The sequence below is a fragment of the Pongo pygmaeus genome, chromosome 12 (assembly GCF_028885625.2).
Source record: "Pongo pygmaeus isolate AG05252 chromosome 12, NHGRI_mPonPyg2-v2.0_pri, whole genome shotgun sequence".
Taxonomy (NCBI): domain Eukaryota; kingdom Metazoa; phylum Chordata; class Mammalia; order Primates; family Hominidae; genus Pongo; species Pongo pygmaeus.
The window spans coordinates 41,810,203-41,831,328 of NC_072385.2; the positions used below are offsets into that span (position 1 = coordinate 41,810,203).

General features: G+C 39.3%; 1 protein-coding gene and 1 pseudogene across 1 annotated transcript in view; one reads left to right on the top strand and one right to left on the bottom strand.

Moving 5' to 3' along the window:
• Nucleotides 1-20,649, bottom strand: part of BUB1 (BUB1 mitotic checkpoint serine/threonine kinase) — a 41,772-nt gene extending 21,123 nt beyond the window's left edge. Inside the window, exons 1-11 of the mRNA XM_054475659.2 lie at nt 20,525-20,649; nt 15,408-15,467; nt 15,188-15,326; nt 13,777-13,973; nt 11,635-11,678; nt 10,569-10,669; nt 8,929-8,981; nt 8,653-8,837; nt 7,392-7,543; nt 2,725-2,984; nt 1,119-1,177 (exon numbers count right to left, since the gene is read on the bottom strand). Of these exons, the coding sequence (XP_054331634.1) occupies nt 1,119-1,177; nt 2,725-2,984; nt 7,392-7,543; nt 8,653-8,837; nt 8,929-8,981; nt 10,569-10,669; nt 11,635-11,678; nt 13,777-13,973; nt 15,188-15,326; nt 15,408-15,467; nt 20,525-20,550 (1,276 nt within the window). The 5' untranslated portion in view covers nt 20,551-20,649. The remainder of the gene's footprint in view (nt 1-1,118; nt 1,178-2,724; nt 2,985-7,391; nt 7,544-8,652; nt 8,838-8,928; nt 8,982-10,568; nt 10,670-11,634; nt 11,679-13,776; nt 13,974-15,187; nt 15,327-15,407; nt 15,468-20,524) is intronic.
• Nucleotides 18,425-18,512, top strand: LOC129031032 (small nucleolar RNA U3; annotated as a pseudogene).
• Nucleotides 20,650-21,126: the final 477 nt, after the last annotated feature.

Genomic DNA, 21,126 nt, shown 5'->3' on the forward strand with positions numbered 1-21,126 from the left:
ATTTCCAGTATTATAGTGCTTTCATATATTTCATTTTTATCTTTATAATAGTCCTATGAAGTAAATGAGGTGAAAATTATCCTTTTACAGAAAAGGAAATGAAGGCTCAAAGAGATTGAGTGGTTGGTCTGGATTATACCAGATTAGCAACTTTGTCATAAATTATACCCTTAGTGCCACTGTATCCCAAGTTCATAGTCACAATGTAAATCTTAAGATTGGCTTCCCATCTCATTCCACTGCAGTCAGGCATAGAATACAAGGCCCTGCACAGCCTGGGTCCTGTTTGATCAGGCCTCACCTTCCTCCTCTCCCTGCTTACCTCCCCACATTGGTCCCTTTGCTGTGCTTAGAATATATCAGAGATTTTCCTGCTTGAGGGCTTAGCACTTAATATTCCCTCTGCCTGAAAGGTTGCCCAAGCTAATGGCATGGTAGCTCCCTAACTTTAGCCCTCTACCCAAATATCACCTTCTCTGAAATTTCAACCCCACAACTCCAATAGTACATTTCTTTCCCCCTCTGTGTGGGTGGAGATTTTTTGTTCATGACTTCATCCCTAACTATGTATAACAGTGCCTGGCACCTACAGAGCAGGCTCAGTAAGTCTTGGTTCAGTTAATGAACCTCCAGCTATTTCAAACAGCCCTGCTCCTCACCAAACTGTCCAGAAAAAAAATGTCCCAGTCACACAGGCGGGAAGTGAAAGCCCAACCTTTGCATCTTATTATTTATAAGACTTATCTCCTATGCAAATGCCTCTAACAAAGTAGTACCAAATAACAGTGTAACACTCCTAGTTAAACTTTTGATAAACTTTCTTACCTAACATACTAAAGATGACTCTGTTTTTGATTAATTTCCTGAGAAATTTACTAGAAATGTATTCACAAATTACGTTTCCAAAGAATGTTAAACTAAGAAGATGTGACTAACAAGTGGATTTCTACATTTATTTGAAATGGTTCAGGGATAAATAACCTATACTCTAAGAACAGGAAATCTAACACTCAGGTTCATTAAGGCCTGAAGCCTTCATAAACCACAGCCACAAAATACACCTCTGAGTGATATAGAGGAATCTGGACAGAAACACATTTATTATAATTAAACATTACCTTCTTTGATCTCTGCTCCACTCTGTGGCTTGAATTCATGAGTACTCTTATTCACACATCTGCAAGAGAAAACTCTTGAGACACACTAGAGAATAAAATGCTTGATCTAGGCTGGGTGTGGTGGTGGCTCACGCCTGTAATCCCAGCACTTTGGGAGGCCAAGGCAGGAGGATTGCCTGAGGTCAGGAGTTAGAGACCAGCCTGGCCAATATGGTGAAACCCCTTCTCTACTAAAAATACAAAAAACATTAGCAGGGTGTGCTGGCAGGCACCTGTAATCCCAGCTACTTGGGAGGCTGAGGCAGGAGAATCACTTGAACCCAGGAGGCAGAGGTTGCAGTGAGCCAAGATCACACCATTGCACTCCAGCCTGGGCAACAAGAGCGAGACTCTGTCTCAAAACAAAAACAAACAAACAAACAAAATGCTTGATCTATTAGAATTTTTAACTAACTCTGAAGAAATAATAGCAGAAAGAAAAAAGCATCAGTCAATAATTACAAGCCTGTTAAAATACAGATGGAACTACTTAGGGTCTACAGTGTTAGTAAATAAAATGTTTTTTTTTCCTTTGAGTTCCATTTCAGGAAAAGAATTCTTACAGAAAAGACCAGGTACTAAACATTTGTGTGACACAGTGATTACAGGGATAAGAACCATCTCTATATGTGGTAGAGTCCTATGACTATTCAAATGATCCCATTCATTACAGAGGTTAAAGAGCTGAGCCCGGCTCCAGGCAGCTAACCAGAGTCAAGACATGGAGAAGCACTGGTGCGCCTCAGCTGTGCAGGATACCTTTGCTGTGATGAGCCAGCAGCCACAGTGCAATGTCCTCTAGCGTTTAAAAGTAATGGTTATCAAGAAAGAAAAAAATGATACACAAGCCATTTATATCACACTTTAAGTGCCCTTGGGGTAGTGGATCTAACATGTCTATTTAACATTGCTGGAGTTCCCTTAATAAACCCTGTTACGGTATAAAGTAAAACATGCAAAGCATTTTTAATTTTACAAATCCTTATAAAAACGAGCTAAAAGAGAGCCAAAATGACTGGAGGTAAAAATGTAAATTAAACGAGTAATATGACATTAACTATAATTTCTGTCTTCTGGAAAAATCTCTCAAAATTGGGGTAAAAACTTGCAGTGCAGAGGTACATTTTGAGAGACAGAATCATGTGTATTAATCCCAAACTGCTCTCTATGGGAAGACAGAAGGAATATGAGAACACATGTCAAGTAATTGTCTAGACAGTTATGATCCCTGCAGGTATTCAATCAAAGCCAGTGAGCAAAGGCAATTTTAGCCTAACAGCTGTATATTCTTCAGTTACAAAGTGACTGGTGACTTTCAGGGTACTGAAAATTTTTAATTCACAAAAGTATAAAATAAAATAAATACTCTAAAAGAAGCATGGAATAAGTAAGCCTAAAGGATTGGGAGCAATGTTTTGCCACTTGCTTTTTCAACAACATACCTATCTAAAAATAAAAGGCAGACGTCATTCATCTTTTACATACTGTTCCTGATAATGCAGGTCATGTAAAGAAGGTGACAGGTGCCACTCACATCACTGCATCTCTAGGACTACCTTCAGCTTACCCAGCATCTTTGCTGGCCACTGCAAACATGGAGTCTGTTACTGTCTGGGCTTTCAAAGGAACAGGAGGAGCAATGCTCTGGCTGGTGGCTGGGGACACCAAAGCTGCAGAAATAGCATTTGCCAAAGGAGGAACAACAGGAGGTGCCTCTCTTGGGTTCTTTTCCATGTTCACTGGTGTCTGCTGATAGGTGACTGGAAGACATGGAGCTCTCAGTTCCTGCTGGGAGCCTACACTTGGCCCCATACATGCTGGATTAACCTTTCATGTTGAACAAACAAACAACAAAAACAAAACCATGAAGTCCAGAATACTACTAATCAGGCATTACAACTTCTCAAAGCATGGCATCTGTCTTCAATAGATTCCTTTTTCCTTGAAGTTTCCCCATACTCCTTCTTCAAGCATTCTGAAATGTACAGTCAACAACAAAAAGACCACTCTACAAAATGGATGCTTTGTAGCTTCTGAACCACAGACACCATTAGCAGCTCATAATTTCTAACCACTGAAATAACAAGTCTTTATAGTTGTATCAGCATTTAAGTATTATCTTATTTCTCTTTACTTAATTTTGGGAAAAGGTCAACAAATCAGTGTTATCAAAAGCTCATTACGGTTTTCCTCCCATTAAAATACCCTTAGGTTGGTATATGAGATAGGGCTTGAAAAAGGGAAAAAAATAAATAAATAAAATACTTTTCATAGCCGTTTTCACTTTGAAGAATAGGAAACACAAATATAAATTGCAATAATAACTGCCACAAAAGCCTGTCTCACAACACGAAGCATAGTAAGCTCTAAGTTTAAAATCTTTGCTTTGCTACTCACATCAGTGTAAGATTATAATTGTATGCTTTAGTGTTACAAAGTTAGATGAGTTAATTTCTCACCATATAAAAGTATGCTTATAAATTGTTAAGAAAAACACCCGCCAGGCATGGGTGGCTCAAGCCTGTAATCAATCCCAGAACTTTGGGAGACCGAGGCTGGTGGTTTGCTTGAGCTCAAGAGTTTGAGACCAGGCTAGACAACATGGCAAAACCCTGTCTCTACAAAAAATACAAGAAATTAGCTGGACATGGAGGCATGTGCCTGTAGTCCCAGCTACTCAGGAAGCTGAGGTGGGGGGATCACTTGAGCCTGGGAGGAGGAGGCTGCAGTGAGCTGTGATTGCACCACTGCATTCTAGCCTAGATGACAGAGTGAGACCCTGCCTCAAAACACAAACAAACACACACCACCAAATGTCTAGGGCAAGAATAGTTATTTTACAGACTAATGAAAAAAAATATAAAAACCTCATCCTCATTTGTCAGCAAAAATGATAACCTACACCATTTTCTCACCTACCAAATTAGTAAAGATTAAAAATCATCATAATATTCAATTCTGAAGAAATATTCTGAACAATACCAGAGATTTTCTCAACCAGACACCAAAACACATAAGAAAGTTGGAGGCCGAGGTAGGTGGATCATGAGGTCAGGAGTTCAAGATCAGCCTGGCCAACATAGTGAAACCTCATCTTTATTAAAAATACAAAAAATTAGCTGGGCATGGTGGCGGGCACCTGTAATCCCGCTGCTCGGGAGGCTGAGGCAGGAGAATTACTTGAACCCGGGAAGCGGAGGTTGCAGTGAGTGGAGATCACACCACTGCACTCCAGCCTGGGCGATAGTGGGAGACTCCATCTCAAAAAAAAAGAAAGTTGTAGTAAATACACCTATGAAATGATCAAGAAGAGATCTACTGACTAAAGCAAAGGTATAGATATTTTAGAATTGGATCTTGTATATATGAAAATTTAGTACATGGTAAAGATATTTTAAATCAATGGGGGAAAGGCTGAGCAGATCAATAAATGATTTACAGACAACAGGCAATCCACTTGGAAAATATATCCTGATGCTATTCATACAGAGAAGTAAGTTTGAAAAAGGGAGGCTTCTAGTTAAAGACAGTGGCTTGATATACTACAAAAATCTCACCAACATGACAGTGAAGGAATTCTAACACTTAACATAGCTGTTGAAGGACGCTAGGAGCGGTGTGTCCCTAATTGCTAGACAAGTTCAGAAATCTACAATGCTAGCTACACCTCAGAATGGAAGTGAAGGTGGAGCTGAAGATAGGAACATTGTAAAAGTCTGTTTAAAAGCAGATGCTGGCCGGGCACTGTGGCTCAAGCCTGTAATCCCAGCACTTTGGGGGGCCGAGGTGGGCGGATCATGAGGTCAGGAGATCGAGACCATCCTGGCTAACACGGTGAAACCCTGTCTCTACTAAAAATACAAAAAAAATTAGCCGGGCATGGTGGCAGGCGCCTGTAGTCCCAGCTACTCGGGAAGCTGAGGCAGGAGAATGGCGTGAACCCGGGAGGCGGAGCTTGCACTGAGCCGAGACCGAGCCACTGCCCTCCAGCCTGGGCGACAGAGCGAGACTCCACCTCAAAAAAAAAAAAAAGAATTTAATAAGATGGCCATAAAAATTAAGGCAATCGCCAAGAAAATTAGGGGGGAAAAAGGACAAAGATAGAAAATGGTGAAATTTAAGAAAATTAAATGACCAGTCCAGAATAGCCTAACAGAGAGTGTGAGGAAAAAAAATAGCCACCTCTAAAAATATATATCAAGAAAATTCCCCAGAAATGCAAAACTAGAACATTTAAGCACTAAGTATAATGGATGAAAAGATAAATACCAGATACATCACTATGTCACAATACAGCAGGGAAAAATGATTCTACACCCCTCCAGAGAAAAACAAACATCACATCAAAGAACCAAGAATCAGAAGGACTCTGGGTTTTTCCACACCAATAGTGCAAGCCAAAAAACAATGAAGGGGAGTGTCTTTAAAAACTCTGAGGGAATGTGAGTTCCTTCCTAGAACATTGTGCCCAACCAAATTATCAACCAAATGTGAGGGTAAAATAAAGATGCTTTTAGACATGCAAGAGACCTCAAAAACTAACCCCTCAAACATGCTGCTGTTGCTTTTTTTTTTTTTTTTTTTAAATAAGCTACTGGAGAATGTGTGCTTTCGAAATGAGGACATTAAGGAGAGATAAAGACATGGGAACCAGGGATATACCACAGGAAAGGAGCCAGGGAGAACAATTTATTAACAATTTCTTGCAACTATCCAGGGAAAATATAAATTATACAAAAAAAGAAATCCAAATAAATCAGAAAAAAATGAAATGACTCAATAGAAAAATGGACAAAGCCATTCAGTCAATTTAAAGGAAAAAAGTTAAACAACCATGAAATGTATCCAAAAAATGTCCAAATCTACCTATAATTAAAGAAACTATATCAGGTGCTTGAAAAGATTTAGTATAGTTAATGTTAGCTAAATGTGTACAAGAAACAAGTCCTTTTACACACTATTAATGTGACTGCACAATCCTAAGTTCACAGAGGGCAGACTGACAGCATTTTAGGTACATACACTTGAAAGGCAGCATGATTTCTAACAGTTTCTACACACTCCCTTTTATAAGGTATGACAGAAGACTATGCTGCAAGTAGAATTAGTTAGATATTTATGCAATAGCAGTGAAAGATCTATCGGAGGTGTTAGGTAGAAAAAGCAGAAAATAAGTCTTATTTATGTAGAACGTTCTATTGTATCCATATTTATGTGTTTTCATACACAATAAGTCTGGAAAAATACAAACTATAGCAGTTAGCAATAAAGGAGAACATTCAGACCAGACGTGGTGGCTCACACCTGTAATTGCAACACTTTGGGAGGCTGAGGCAAGAGGATCGCTTGAGCCCAGGAGTTTGACACCAGGCTGGGCAACATGGCGAGACCCCATCTCTATAAAAAAAAATAAAAAATTAGGTGGGTGTGGTGGCACATGCCTGTGGTTGCAGCTACTAAGGAGGATACAATGAACAGTTATCATACCACTGCACTCTAGCATGGTCACAGAGCAAGACCCTGTCTAAAAATTTAAAAAAAAAAAAAAAAAGAAAAAGGAGAATGTGTGTGTGTGTGTTTGTGTATGCATACATACATACATATATACAAATGAATGCTCTCCTTCATATATACACACCTTTCATGTGATATTTTAAAAAACCATCTAGTCACATATTTTTATACTTTCCAAATATGTAAGAAAATAAAGTATTTTATCTTCATGGTATCCTATGTCATAGATAGACATAATATGAAAGATTAAGCAACCATTATACAGTTTAAATGAGTTTATTTCCAATCTCCTTCATTCACTACTAATTTTAAGAAAATATATGTGGCTCTAACACACTCATCACTTCTCTGCTCTTCCAAGATGAAATAATGGCAAACAAAAAATATATCTAAATGATAAATTATTGAGAGTACTATACTCCAATTTTCATTACACAATAGTCACTGTACAAAAACCAGAAAAAGGTCTATATATAAATACATGAATATATAGACATGTACACATACACACAAACATGTAAAATATACTACCATTCTGTTCTGTAACTTTCTACTCTCACTCTACATTGTGAACTTCTGTGTCAAATTATTTTAGACTTTCAGAAAGTTACTAGCTAAATTAACATCAGAATTAACTCTAAAACAGCACATAGAAAGGAACAAATCAAACTGCCATTCCTGCTGCTGGGCACAGGACGTGTCATGAAGAGCACAACGTACCTCAGACCTTTCCTGGGAAGCGGGCAGATCCTCATGGGATGTCTCCACCACCTGATGCAACTTCTTATGAAGTTCATCCATTTTCTGTTTTAATAGCTGTTCTTCAAAAGCATTTGCTTCTTTCCTTTTCATATAATGTCTGTCTTCATTTACTTTAGGAAAGACAAAAATGGTTTGCATGCAAAATTTAAATCCAGGTCATCATAGGAATACATGCAAAATGAGGAAAGGGTTATATTTTAGGGGGCCGATTTTTTTGTTAGTCTTTCTCATATTTGGTTTTAGAAGTGAAACTTGTATTACCTTTTAATTTTTACCTGCCCACAGCTTGGCTACTATATGTTCAGGGCATGTAAATTACTAAAAAAAAAAAAAAATCTACATGCTGATCAAAAATAATAATAATAATAGCACAGTATAATAGTAAAGTTTTTTTAGCCATGATATACATGATTGTTCTTGTAAACAATCATGATTGTGCAAATCATTTTAAAATAAATTTTTATTTGTTTTTAAAAGATAAAAATTTCTAGAGACTTTCTAAGTAGAAGTGAAGTGCACTAAATGATCAGGGCTTCAAGAATGCTGTGGTCAGTCCCATTTCCAACACCTGGTTAACAGAGCCATGCCACAGACAAGTCAAAGAGTCTGGCTTAAGACTTTTGGTCATGGCATGTGAAAGAAAAACACATCTATGCCCAGCACAAAATGAGTCCTCTGTGTTAACTGACTTGTCTTCTCTGTTGTCAACCGAGTATGAAAAGTAATGAACAAAAAAGAAAGGCCCAGAATGGCTACAGCCCAAATAACTTAGATAGTATAAAAGTCCCGAGAGGAATAAAGGTTCAAATAACTGACCTAGAGGTTTAGAATTACTATATACAGATAATACTGAAAAATTTTTAAATATTTATTTCACTACAGCTAAGATGACAGTGGTATGGATATCTAATTTAGTACTCTTTCAACTATGAGTTTGCTGCCAAGACATCAATTTAGTCCTTGGGCTAACTTGGCTGCTACACTAGTGGTTAAGCAATTTCCAATTCAGAAAAAAAAAGTGTAGCTCGCTGCCAGCGCAGTTTTCTCGGGGCAAACGCAAAATGGGTTAATAATGATTTCTGGGCTTCTGATAGGATGAGATGAAGACTTTTTTGCAGTCTTTCAACATAGTCAATTATTCTTTAAAAAAGTAATTACTCAGAGATGAGGATTTTTTTAGGTGACATAAGCATAACTAAAAATACAAGATTGCAAGTACCCCATTGCTCATGCTTTCTCCGTTGATTGTATTTCTGGGCTCTCAGTTCTTCAAAGGAAAATTCTGATTCCCCACGAATAAGCTTCTCCTTGCAATACATAACAACCTGCTCAACATCAACTTTGGATGCCAAAGATGAGTGCACAGAATATTCTGATTTAGAAATCATGATCACTCTTTGTTCCCTACAATGGGGGAAAATACATTATTTACAACAATGTACCGAAGAGCACTTAAAGGAAACTAATAATAGATTAATGCACTGATTATACTTGCATATTTGACTCTTTATCACAAGCTGAAGATATCACTCCAGAAAGCTCTGAACCCTAAAAAACAGAAAACAAACACGAGCATTTACTTATCTGAGAAGAAAGCTTCACCCAAATTACTTCACAAAACAATATGAAAATGCTTGAGGGGAAGAGGGGACCTTAATCCCAAGTAGATTTATGTGATTTTAAATTATGATTAATATCAAAAGATTGTTTGTGTCAACAACCTTACAATAACTACTGTAACTTAATTTAATCAAAGAAAGAGGTTTTTTTGGTTGTTGTTTTGTTTTTAATAAAGTCCTACTCAGCAGTAGAGAAGAACCATAGTTGATTTCCCTTCAATTCATAGTCTAGTAGCTAGAGTATAGTGTCTGAAGATTATGGGATTGACATTCCCAACTGCTGTGTTAAATTTTTTTTTTAATTAAAATTTTCCTCAGGTACTACTTTGCCCTCAAGAGTTCTCAAATTCATTCACTAAACAAATATTTGCCAGACACTTCCATGTAACACTCTTAGCTAGGTCTGGGAAATGTGACTGCAATCAAGACCCATCTCTACTGTCTAGAGCTTAGACAGGACAATAGGAGGTCAGGAGGCTGGCAAGCATGTGTAGGACATAAAATGTAAATTGGGACAAGCTGCACTACCTGTCAAAGTCAGGAATGCATATTCTACTTCTAAGAATGTGTTACATTAATAAAACCTGTACATACACCCTAAGCACAGAGGCATTTCCATTGGCTTTTGCTTCAAGGAGGTCCTTGATGAACTTTGAAAGAAAGTTGTACTGTGGAGGGTAACATGGGGAACATAGTTGGGAAACACGAGGCTGAGGGAAGAAGAGAGACTTGAGCATTTTCCCATGTTGATACACCATGGAGGCAGAAGAGATCTCCACAGGGCAAAAATCTCGATGAGGATAAGGACAAGCACAGACAGAAGGCCACCTTTTCTCACCAGGAAGGATGCAGTTACATTTATTGGTTGGTGGCAGAAAACTGACAGATGTCACTTGATAGCATCTGCTATTTGTTGAAATAGTATTTTTGAAGTTCCTGAGAGAGAGGTTAGAGGTAGCCAGGTCCCAAGTTGGAAGAGACTGAAAAGAAGTCTAAAATCACTATAGTTTGGCGCTAAAGAGTGAACCTGGAAACATAAGAGATACACAAAACATAAAGAGTGAATCAGACACTGGAAGCATGTCCCATTGCCTGGGAGTATGAGACCTCCCTGTTACTTGAGGTAACAGGCACCAATCTTTGAGGCTCTGAGTTTTGAAAGCCAGGCTCAGGAGCCCCCAGGTGGATGCATTCCCAGTAGGGATTTCCAGAGCCTATGCAGAGGCCAGCAGAACAGAGGAAAGGACATTGGTAAGGGAAAAGCTGGTGCGGAGAGTAAAGATAGGAGGCTGTGTGGTGAGGGCCTCTGGGTTAGACAACAAATTGTATTTGAGGTGAGCTGTGGGGAGAATAACAGGCCCAGGAAGTTGCCACAGGAGCAGGTGGCCGACATGGAGCTTAGAGCCACGAGAGAAACATCAAAGAAATGAGATGTCAAAGTGGATGTAGAAGGCAGCCAGGCTGGCCACTCAATACCATTCCCAGTTTCCACACAAGCTACAAACGTCATTATTACCTGATTCTTAGAAATGCAGGCCATGTTATTTCCTGGATTTGATTTTGATGTTATCATTTGATTTAAAACCTGAACATTATGCAGAGGTTCTGAGGTTCTAGCTATGAGGGAAAAGAGGATAAAATAAGGAGAAATTAAGGGTAAAACCATAATAAGTAAAATTATCACATAATAAATTCCCCTGATCCTTCCAGTAGGAATCATAACAAGTAAATCAACTCATTCACACTGTCTCAGAAATTGCAACTAAAACGTTTTTAAAATAAGTATTATACAATTTTCTGATCAATTCAAAATGCCAGGAAGTACCCAAAAGAAATGTAAAACCTAACTAACAGTTTTAAACAACCGGATAGGATAGGCAATGCTTATTGCTGAAATGTGATATTTAGTTCTAAGAAAAAGAAATGGCTGTATTTCTTTAAAAGCTGCATTAAACACATTTGATTCCCTTCAAAATAGATGGAGTCCAGATTAAGTATTTTGGTCAATTTTGAATTTAAAAAAAAATCCTAGAAATACAGTGAAATTATCAAGCTTTTTTTGCAGGTTTGAGCTTTTAAAATGCTAAGACAAAGCCTCTGCTCTTTGGGGCTATTTAGTGGGCATTATGATGATCAGAATGCTTTCTCTGTTACCTGAGAGTACAATTTGGTTTTCATTAAAAATTGGATGGGTTTTTTTTTTTTTTTTTTGTGGAGACAGAGTCTCACTCTGTCGCCCGGGCTGGAATGCAGTGGCATGATTTCAGCACACTGCAGCCTCTGCCTCCCGGGCTCAAGCAATTCTCCTGTCTCAGCCTCCTGAGTAGCCAGGACTACAGGTGCCCACCACCACACCTGGCTAATTTTTGTATTTTAGTAGAGATGGGGTTTCACCATGTTGGCCAGGCTGGTCTCGAACTCCTGACCTCAGGTGATGCACCCATCTTGGCCTCCCAAAGTGCTGGGATTACAGATGTGAGCGACCATGTCCAGCCGGGTTTGTTTTTTAAAGAAAGGAAAATACTAGTACAAATCCAAGACTAAATGGACAACAACAGGCATTTTAGAAAGCCTGATTTTACCTTGAGCTGGCAAATGGGTTTCAGTGAGGCGTGTCTGAAATAACCTAAATGACAGCAGAAAAGGCATCAATGTAGATTATAAACTTACAGTACATAGCTGTTAGAGTGAAAACTAAATACCACAGACAACTTATTACAAGCTAGTAAAGTCTGACGTCAAGAGAGAATGTACAGTTGCATTTTAGAGTTGCTTCAAAATTAAAAAATAAAATTCTGGAAATATTTTTATATCCAATACATTACCTGTATTACAAAAATTCCTCCTTTTGCCTAGTTTATGTTAGTATTTCTCAAATTAATATAAAAATGTACCCTCTTCTCCATGTGTCAAGTCTGCAAATGTTCTAACACAGGATGTCTGACTTCCTACTTTAGGTTCTTTATACATTTGGAACATAATGAATATATTTGGAAGAAAGAAGTGAAAGTACAAAAGTACTTAGATTACTGCTTCAAAAGGCAGATATATCATTGTTCATGCTCTGTGAGAAGTTCTCAAATATGTCATTTCATGGCATATTTCATTTTCAACTCTACCTGTCGAGTAATGTGCAATTCCCATGCCTGACATTTCTGAGCGATGCAAGCCAAAGTGCACACTATAAAGCAACCAAGTGGTAACCCTTGTTGGCTCTTAAGTCAGACAAACCAATGGTTAAGAAGCCATTTTACATGATGAGGAAAGACTGAAAATTATGTGATATTAAATAATTACTGTTAGTTTTCTTAGGTATGATTATGGAATAAGGCTCTGTAAGAAATAAGATTTTAGAGATGTTTACAATAGGGTTTGGGGAAAAAATATTTTGCTGTTATGGATCGGCTTTAAAATTCGTCAGCATTGAGAAACACGAAATGTTAATTATTAAAAGTTGGTGACAGATAAATGGAAGTTTATTATACTAATTTTTTCTTTTTTATGTGTGTTTGAAAAATCTCAATGATGTTTTAAAAAAGCATGAGTACTATAGAAAAATTGAAAAGATGAGTATATTAAAGGCTGGCAAGGGGTGCAGTAGATAATAGGTCTCAAATTCTACTAATGAGAGGGGAAGAGTAAACAATTGGTATAACCTTCAAGTAGGTAGTTTGGTTACATGCACCACAAGTGTAAAAACTCTTCATATACCCTTTGACTCAATAGTTTCAATTCTGAGAATTTATGAGAAGAAACTAAGTAAAAATAGGAAATATACCAAAAAATACTTTTATGATGAAGGAAAAAGACCTTGACAGAAAGCTGTATATGTACATAAAGCATGCATGCAATCCTGTAACAAGAAGAGAAAAAAGCGCCAAGGAAAATGCCAAAAGGTTTTCTTTCGTTTTCTGTATTTTCACAATTCCCTAAGTGAGATATGTTTAATCATAGAAAAAGTTTTAAAAATGTGAACAATGTTATTAAGAAATATATTCATCACAGGCCAGGCGCAGTGGCTCACACCTGTAATCCCAGCACTTTGGGAGGCCGAGTGAGGCAGGAAGATCACTTGAGGTCAGGGGTTCAAGACCAGTCTGGCCAACATGGCGAAACCTCATCTCTACTAAAAATACAAAAATTAGCTGGGCATGGTGGCACGTCCCTGTAGTCCCAGCTAGTCAAGAGGCTGAGGCAGGAGAATCTCTTGAGCCCAGAAGTGGGAGGTTGCAGTGAGCTCAGATTACACCATTGCACTCCAGCCTGGGCGACAGAGTGAGACTCCATCTTAAAAAAAAAAAGTATTTATCATGGTGCTGTTTATAAAAATCAAAATGTAAACAACTTCAATGTCCAATTGGAGAGTGGATTATGACACAACACTGTGACAGATTTCACAACTACTATAGAAGTAGTTTAAAAGCTCATAATTTCTTAAGTATTTCTTTGTATGTATAACTAGACATACAATATGATTTGCTGTTAAAATATATAAACACAAAGATACCCACACAGGCACAGGAAAAGATACTAGAAGGAAATGTGCCAGTTATTATTAACAGTAATATTTCTGAGCAGTTTTTTTCTTTACACTATCCTGTATTATCCACATTGCCCAAAACTAGAAGGATTTCCCTGTACAAATTGCTAATGATACAATTTTTAACAGCAAACATTACTTTTCAAAGTCAGAATCATTACAGGGAGTTTGACTTTGTAACTACCTGTATTGTTGTTGCAGGACGTCTCTGGGTTCAGCCTGGTTTTGAATTCCTCTCTGAAGGACAGCACTGGCATGCTGCAGCTCTCCTTGGGCTTCCAGATGCCCCGCCCAGGCAATGTACAGAGGGGATGACAGGGTTCCAATCCCATGGTTGTATAGAAACTCAAAAAATTGATGGAGGTCACTGTTGTACTCAGCCTACACGAACCCAAAACAAAAAGACATAAGAATAATGAAACTGCTAGTCTATGTCTGGTGAGGAGTTAGCCAGCTAAGCTGGGAGCCCCTAGGTAGCTTCAGATGGGAGCTGGTCATCAGCAAAACCAAGGCAGGTTTAGAGGGTTGTACTGTTCAGCCCCACTGCTGAACCTCCAGGGAGGGAAGAGGGACTGAAGTTTAAGCCAATCACCAATGGCCAATGATTTAATCAATCATGTCTGTGTAAGGCACCTCCATAAAAACCCAAAAGGATAGAGCTTAGACAAGCTTCTGGAGAGCTAAATACATGGAGGTTCCTGGAAGGTGTCACACCCGGAAAGGGCAAGGAAGCTCTACACACCTTCCCCAATACCTTGCCCTAAGCATCTCTTCATCTGGTGTTCATCGGTATTCTTAATAATATCCTTTATAATAAAACATTAACCGTAAGTGTTTCCTTGAGTTCTGTGAGCCACTCTAGCAAACTGATCGAACCCAGACCCAAGGAGAGGGTTGTGGGAACTCTGCTTTGTAGCCAGTCAGTCAGAAGCACAGGTAAAACAACCTGTGGCTTGCAACTGGCACTGGAAGTGAGAGGCAGTCTTGTGGAACAGAACCCTTAACCTGTGGAATCTGAAGGTATTTTCAGGTAGTGCTGGAATTGAATTGGAGACACAACTACAGAATTGATTGACTGGTTGCTGGTAGAGAGAAGTCCACACATACTTTTTTTTGGGGGGGCTGGGGGGAACAGAGTCCCACTCTGTCGCCCAGGCTGGAGTGCAGTGACATGATCTCGGCTCACGGCAACCTTCACCTCCCAGGCTCAAGCAATTCTCCTGCCACAGCCTCCCGAGTAGCTGGGATTACAGGTGCCTGCCACCATGCCCAGTTAATTTTTGTATTTTTAGTAGAGACAGGATTTCACCACATTGGCCAAGCTGGTCTCGAACTCCTGAACTCAAGTGATCCACCTGCCTTGGCCTCCCAAAGTGCTGGGATTACAGGCGTGAGCCACTGCGCCCGGCCCCTACATACTTTTTAATCACTAGTGGCACAGAAGTCTATTGAATCAGAGAATGAAGTTTTTCCTCTCTGTATCTTCAGAACTAGAAACAAGGAATTAAAAGCCTAAAATGATCTTACAATCTAAGTTTAAAAAGCAAAAGTACAACATGATTATAGATTTGATTATACATCTTAAGTATACTTACAAATTTTAAACAATAATTGATGAATCTTGGGTCATTGTGGTATTTCTTCTTATCTAAAAATTCCTTCATTAAATGTTCTAGTAAAGTTATCAAGTATTCTTTATTCTCAGGAAAATTCTCTTCTACCCACTGTATGTATCTAGAAAAATATGGATAATGTTAATTTCCCACAGGGCAGCAGATAGTTTGTTTAAGGGAAATAAAATAACTAAATGCTGACCTTTCCCATTCACCAAGAGGGTCATTGCCCTTGTAGCTATGCATGTGGGCTTCAAGCATCCTAGAAGAGAGAAAGGTATGCACATGGGATATTAGGGATAATTTCTACAAACAAAAGATATACTTCATTTTATATATACCATTTATATGCATTAAAATGAAAATCTTAAATATCAATCCAAATAGTATTTAAAATTTCAAGAAGCATTCGCTCAGACATAGTCAGAAAACGCAAAAGCAGCCAGTGTTTTTCCAGAAGTCCCAGCTCTATCCCCAAGAGTCTCCTTCTCCTCTCACAGAACCCCAATATCACTACCACCATGAGGGGCAGTGTCCAGAAGTTTGCTCCTCCTCCTAACAAGAGGATCCACGCATGGCACTGACTCAGACCCCTGCCCTTCCAGCAGGATCCAGGCATGGCACCGACCCAGACCCCTGCCCTTCCAGTGGGATCCAGGCATGGCAGTGACTTAGACTCCTGCCTTTGCTTCCCAGGAGCATGGCTGAGACATGGCTGGAACAAGAATCAAAGAGGGCTTGTAAATGGGTGTGAGGCAGCCCAGAGTACCACAAAGTAGAGTTCCCAGACACAGTTTGTTTTCATGGCTTCAAAGTAACAAAGTCCCTGAGGAAGAGCAGATGATAGCAGTGCTCAGAAATCAGCCACAGAGCTCCCAGAGAACTCTGCATCCCCCACTTCCATATACTCAACCACAACTGAAAAAAATCAGCCAGGCAAAGCAAAATTCCCCTTGGGAATTCAGATGCTAGAGGGGCTAAACAAAAAGAAACATGCAAAGTAATGTCAGGTTACATTAAGTACACAGAAGAACAAACAAAATAAAACAGGAGAAAGGGTGAGAATGTGATAAGAGTTACTATTTTTAGATAGGGTGGTCAAGGAAGTCCTGCCTCTCAGAGGCGGTGACATGTGATCAGTGCCAGACAGCCATGTAGCTCTCTGAGGGGGAAATGGTCAAGGCTGAGAGAACTTCAAGAACAGAAAGCAAGCCAGCGTGGTTTAAGTGTGATGAGCAGGAAAAGGTGGGGGTGACAAGACCTAATTTGCATTTTAACGTCCCTCTGTGTGAAGAAGGAGGTAGAGGTGAGAATAAAAGTGGGAAACCAGTCAGGAAGACTCCTAGGTTTTCTATCTGAGACACTATAAGATTTTTTTTTTTGAAAAAACGATGTAAAAAGCAATATGTATTTTTATTTTTATTTTTTTAGAGATGGAATCTTGCTCTGTTGCCCACGCTGGAGTGCAACAGTGCAATAATGGCTCACTGTAACCTCGAACTCTTGTGTTCAAGAGATCCTCCTGTCTCAGCCTCCTGAGTAGCTGAGGCTACAGGCACATACCACCATGTCTGGCTAATTTTTTATTCTTTGCTGAGATGAGGTATCACTATATTTCGCAGGCTGGTCTTGAACACCTGGCCTCAAGTGACTCTCTCACCTTGGTCTCCCAAAGTGTTAGAATTACAGGCATGAGCCACCGTGTCCTGCCTAAAAAGCAATATTTACTTCTAGCTATCACCTCGGTATATGAATGAAATCAATGTTTCTTATGACTCAAAATCCAGAAGCCACAAAAGAAAAGCTAAATAAAGACAACTATATATAAATAAAAACTTCTGCATGGCAAATGACCAAAACAAACAAAAAAATCACAAAATAGTCACAAGAGAAATGATAAACTGGAAAAACAATGAGCTTTTAGAAGCGGAGAAAAAAGTTATTAACCCATTATTTTTTTTTAATGAGCAAAGGGCATAATAAATTATTTCACAGAAAAACATACATGGCTCACAAACATGAAAAATGTTCAGTCTCTCATAACAGACAGAAATTCACTTCGCTGAGATACAATTTTTCACTCATCAGATCGGCAAAACTAAAAAACATGTGAAAAGATTGTGTAGGTGCAGCAGTGGAAAGCAGGCTCTCTGTCACATCTTGCTTGTAGGTGGGCATGTGCTCAATTCCTGCCAAGGGAATTATCTACCAAAACTGGACTGATTTGCTTTTGATCCAACAAACCACTTCTGCAGATCTAGAAGACACATACACATGTGAATCCGCAAAATGTTATGTACAAGATTTTTCACCGTGCCACTATTTGAAACAGATTGTCAACAACCTGTGTCTATAAATAGTTGACTGCTTAGATCAATTAGGGTACACGAAATATTACACAGTTGTAAAAAAAAGAATAAGAAAGAACTTTAGGTATTGGTAGAGATCTCCAGGGATATTGTTAGGCAAAAGAGCAGTGTATATACTGTTATATTTTATGTGTGGTAAAGGCAAAAAATGTATACAAACATGCAGACATTTAATATATTATAATAATGTAAATATTTATATTTCCAAAAAGAAACTAGAAAAACGGTTACATGTGACAGAGTAGGACAGCAGTCAGGTACAGGAGTTCTCGGTAAATACTGTTCTAAATCTTTTTTTAGTCATATAAACGTATTGCTTATTTTTAAAACTAAAAAAAAATTATAATTCTGAATTTTGAATGTCCCTCATGCCTTATAGCAGAGGGACAAATCCCTATTTCAGAACCTTTCTTCCAAAATATGTCTAGTAGGCTCGCCCAAGGTAAACATTTCATATTCTAACACCAACCACATTTCTCTAGTAAAATGACCTAAATACACGGTAATAGTAAAACATCCAGTTCATTAAAGCAAATTCATCTTTTGACTTACTAAGTCAAAATAGGACCAGGAATATCTGCTTTCCCTTTAAAAAAGGGGCGGGGGACGTCTGAAAGAAAATAATTTGCTGGCTAGGTTGAAGGCTACAGAAAAAGTCTTAGAGCAAATGGATTTTTGTTTTGACTGTATTTAACAATCTCGGTCTTCTGATCCCAAAGAACTGATAAAACGGACCAGTTTTACTTCCTGCACCTATGACTTAATTGTTTTAAATGCCTTTAAGTAACAGTCTGGGTAAATCATCTAAGTCATAAAACAAACGCGTGGGAACTTTAAAGAGTTAGTGATGAAGACTATACTTTCAGGGATCATTTCTATAGTTCGTTACTAGAGAAGTTTCTCTGAACGTGTAGAGCACCGAATCAATTCAAGATGGATTAAAGACTTAAATGTTAGACCTAAAACCATAAAAACCCTAGAAGAAAACCTAGGCAATACCATTCAGGACATAGGCATGGGCAAGGACTTCATGTCTAAAACACCAAAAGCAATGGCAACAAAAGCCAAAATTGACAAATGGGATCTAATTAAACTAAAGAGCTTCTGCACAGCAAAGGAAACTATCATCAGAGTGAACAGGCAACCTACAAAATGGGAGAAAATTTTCGCAACCTACTCATCTGACAAAGGGCTAATATCCAGAATCTACAATGAACTCCAACAAATTTACAAGAAAAAAACAAACAACCCCATCAAAAAGTGGGCGAAGGACATGAACAGACACTTCTCAAAAGAAGACATTTATGCAGCCAAAAGACACATGAAAAAATGCTCACCATCACTGGCCATCAGAGAAATGCAAATCAAAACCACAATGAGATACCATCTCACACCAGTTAGAATGGCGATCATTAAAAAGTCAGGAAACAACAGGTGCTGGAGAGGATGTGGAGAAATAGGAACACTTTTACACTGTTGGTGGGACTGTAAACTAGTTCAACCCTTGTGGAAGTCAGTGTGGCGATTCCTCAGGGATCTAGAACTAGAAATTCCATTTGACCCAGCCATCCCATTACTGGGTATATACCCAAAGGACTATAAATCATGCTGCTATAAAGACACATGCACACGTATGTTTATTGCGGCATTATTCACAATAGCAAAGACTTGGAACCAACCCAAATGTCCAACAATGATAGACTGGATTAAGAAAATGTGGCACATCTACACCATGGAATACTATGCAGCCATAAGAAATGATGAGTTCATGTCCTTTGTAGGGACATGGATGAAATTGGAAATCATCATTCTCAGTAAACTATCGCAAGAACAAAAAACCAAACACCGCATATTCTCACTCATAGGTGGGAATTGAACAATGAGAACACATGGACACAGGAAGGGGAACATCACACTTCAGGGACTGTTGTGGGTTGGGGGGAGGGGGGAGGGATAACATTGGGAGATATACCTAATGCTAGATGACGAGTTGGTGGGTGCGGTGCACCAGCATGGCACATGTATACATATGTAACTTACTGCACATTGGGCACATGTACCATAAAACCTAAAGTATAATAATAATAATAATAATAATAATTACAAAAAAAAAAAAAAGAAAACAGTATGGAGGCTCCTCAAAAAAAAATGAATTATCATATAATTCACTAATCCCACTACTGGGTATAACCCAAAAGAATTAAAATCAGTATGCCAAAGGAGAAAAAAAAAAAAAAAAAAAAAAAAAAAACTGTTCCTCTGGGATACATTTTAATGTAACTAATAGCAAATCACTTCAAGATGCTCTTCCCTGGGGTCCCTTGTCCTTGAGTCAGGAACCATGCTTTTCATTGATCTTATGTATAAATAAACCAATACTAAAACAAGAAAAAAAAAAAAAAAAAAAAAGAGTTAGTGATGTTAGCAGGTTGGCACACATCACTCAATAATGAGCAAAGCTATTTTTTCTTCAATTTTTTTTCTTAAAGTACACTGTATTCAAACTTTTAAAAAATAGCAGTGAGATTATGGATAGGAGAGCAACTTTAAATTCGTTCCCTACTGTAGTCGAATTGTTAAATACGTGACTTTGAAAACATCATAAAATCTAAACACAAGGTTCAGGATTTTTGTTAGGTTGAACTGTCAGGAGGGGATTCCTTACAAAGAATAAACGAGAGCTCTGAGGGCCTAACGAATTATCCAGATTGCTCCAAACGGCCACCGTGGCGCAGATGGGCGGACAAGCGCCGGGCCTCAGCGGAACCCAAGGTGCCGGAGCCCTCCCTCGCCGGCTCTCAAGCAGCCCACGGCCTTGCTGGGTGGGACACATTCCAAACCCAGGAAGGGGGCGAAGGGGGCAAAAGAAGGCAGGTCTGGGGCGGGCCGGGCCCGAACCCCAGGCGCCCCAGCCCCCTGGGCTTCCGCACCCCACCAGACGGACACTTACTGAAGGACATTTTCCGGGGTGTCCATGACCAGAGGACGCTGGCCGGCAGCGGCGAAACTTGAACCGCAAACGAGAAGCCGCCGCCGATTCGAATACCCCGCGCAGCCGCAGTCGGCTCGCCGAACGTTTCAGGGCGCCTGCCCATTGGTGGCGGCTGCAGAAGGGTGGCCAGTCACCGGGGCCGTTGCTCGGAGATCAAGTCCCGCCTCCCTCCCTTGAGCCAGTAGCTCCTCCCACTTCCCGTGGTTTTCGGTTGAACCGAAACCTGGCGGTTGCTGAGCGAGCGTGGGGTGTTTGGGATGCGGCGCGGCGAGGGGGAGCTGGCTTGGCTCGGGCGTAGGGAATTGGTTTTTTTGTTTTAGCTATCCAGGTTGTAACTGGTTTACATAATTACACGATTAAGCCATCATTGTAGGAAAGGCTTTGCAGGAGAAAAATGTCTTAACTGGAGGTCTTTGAGACAGAAAAACTCTGCCTCCCCTTGGGTCCTGAGAGTCGCGTTTCTTCTCCCCTTCGCTTAAATATGTAAACCGGAATCATTATGTCTGGTTCATGGAACGGAGGAAAAAAATCCGTGCGCAGGGTCGAGACTGTCGTGGCCT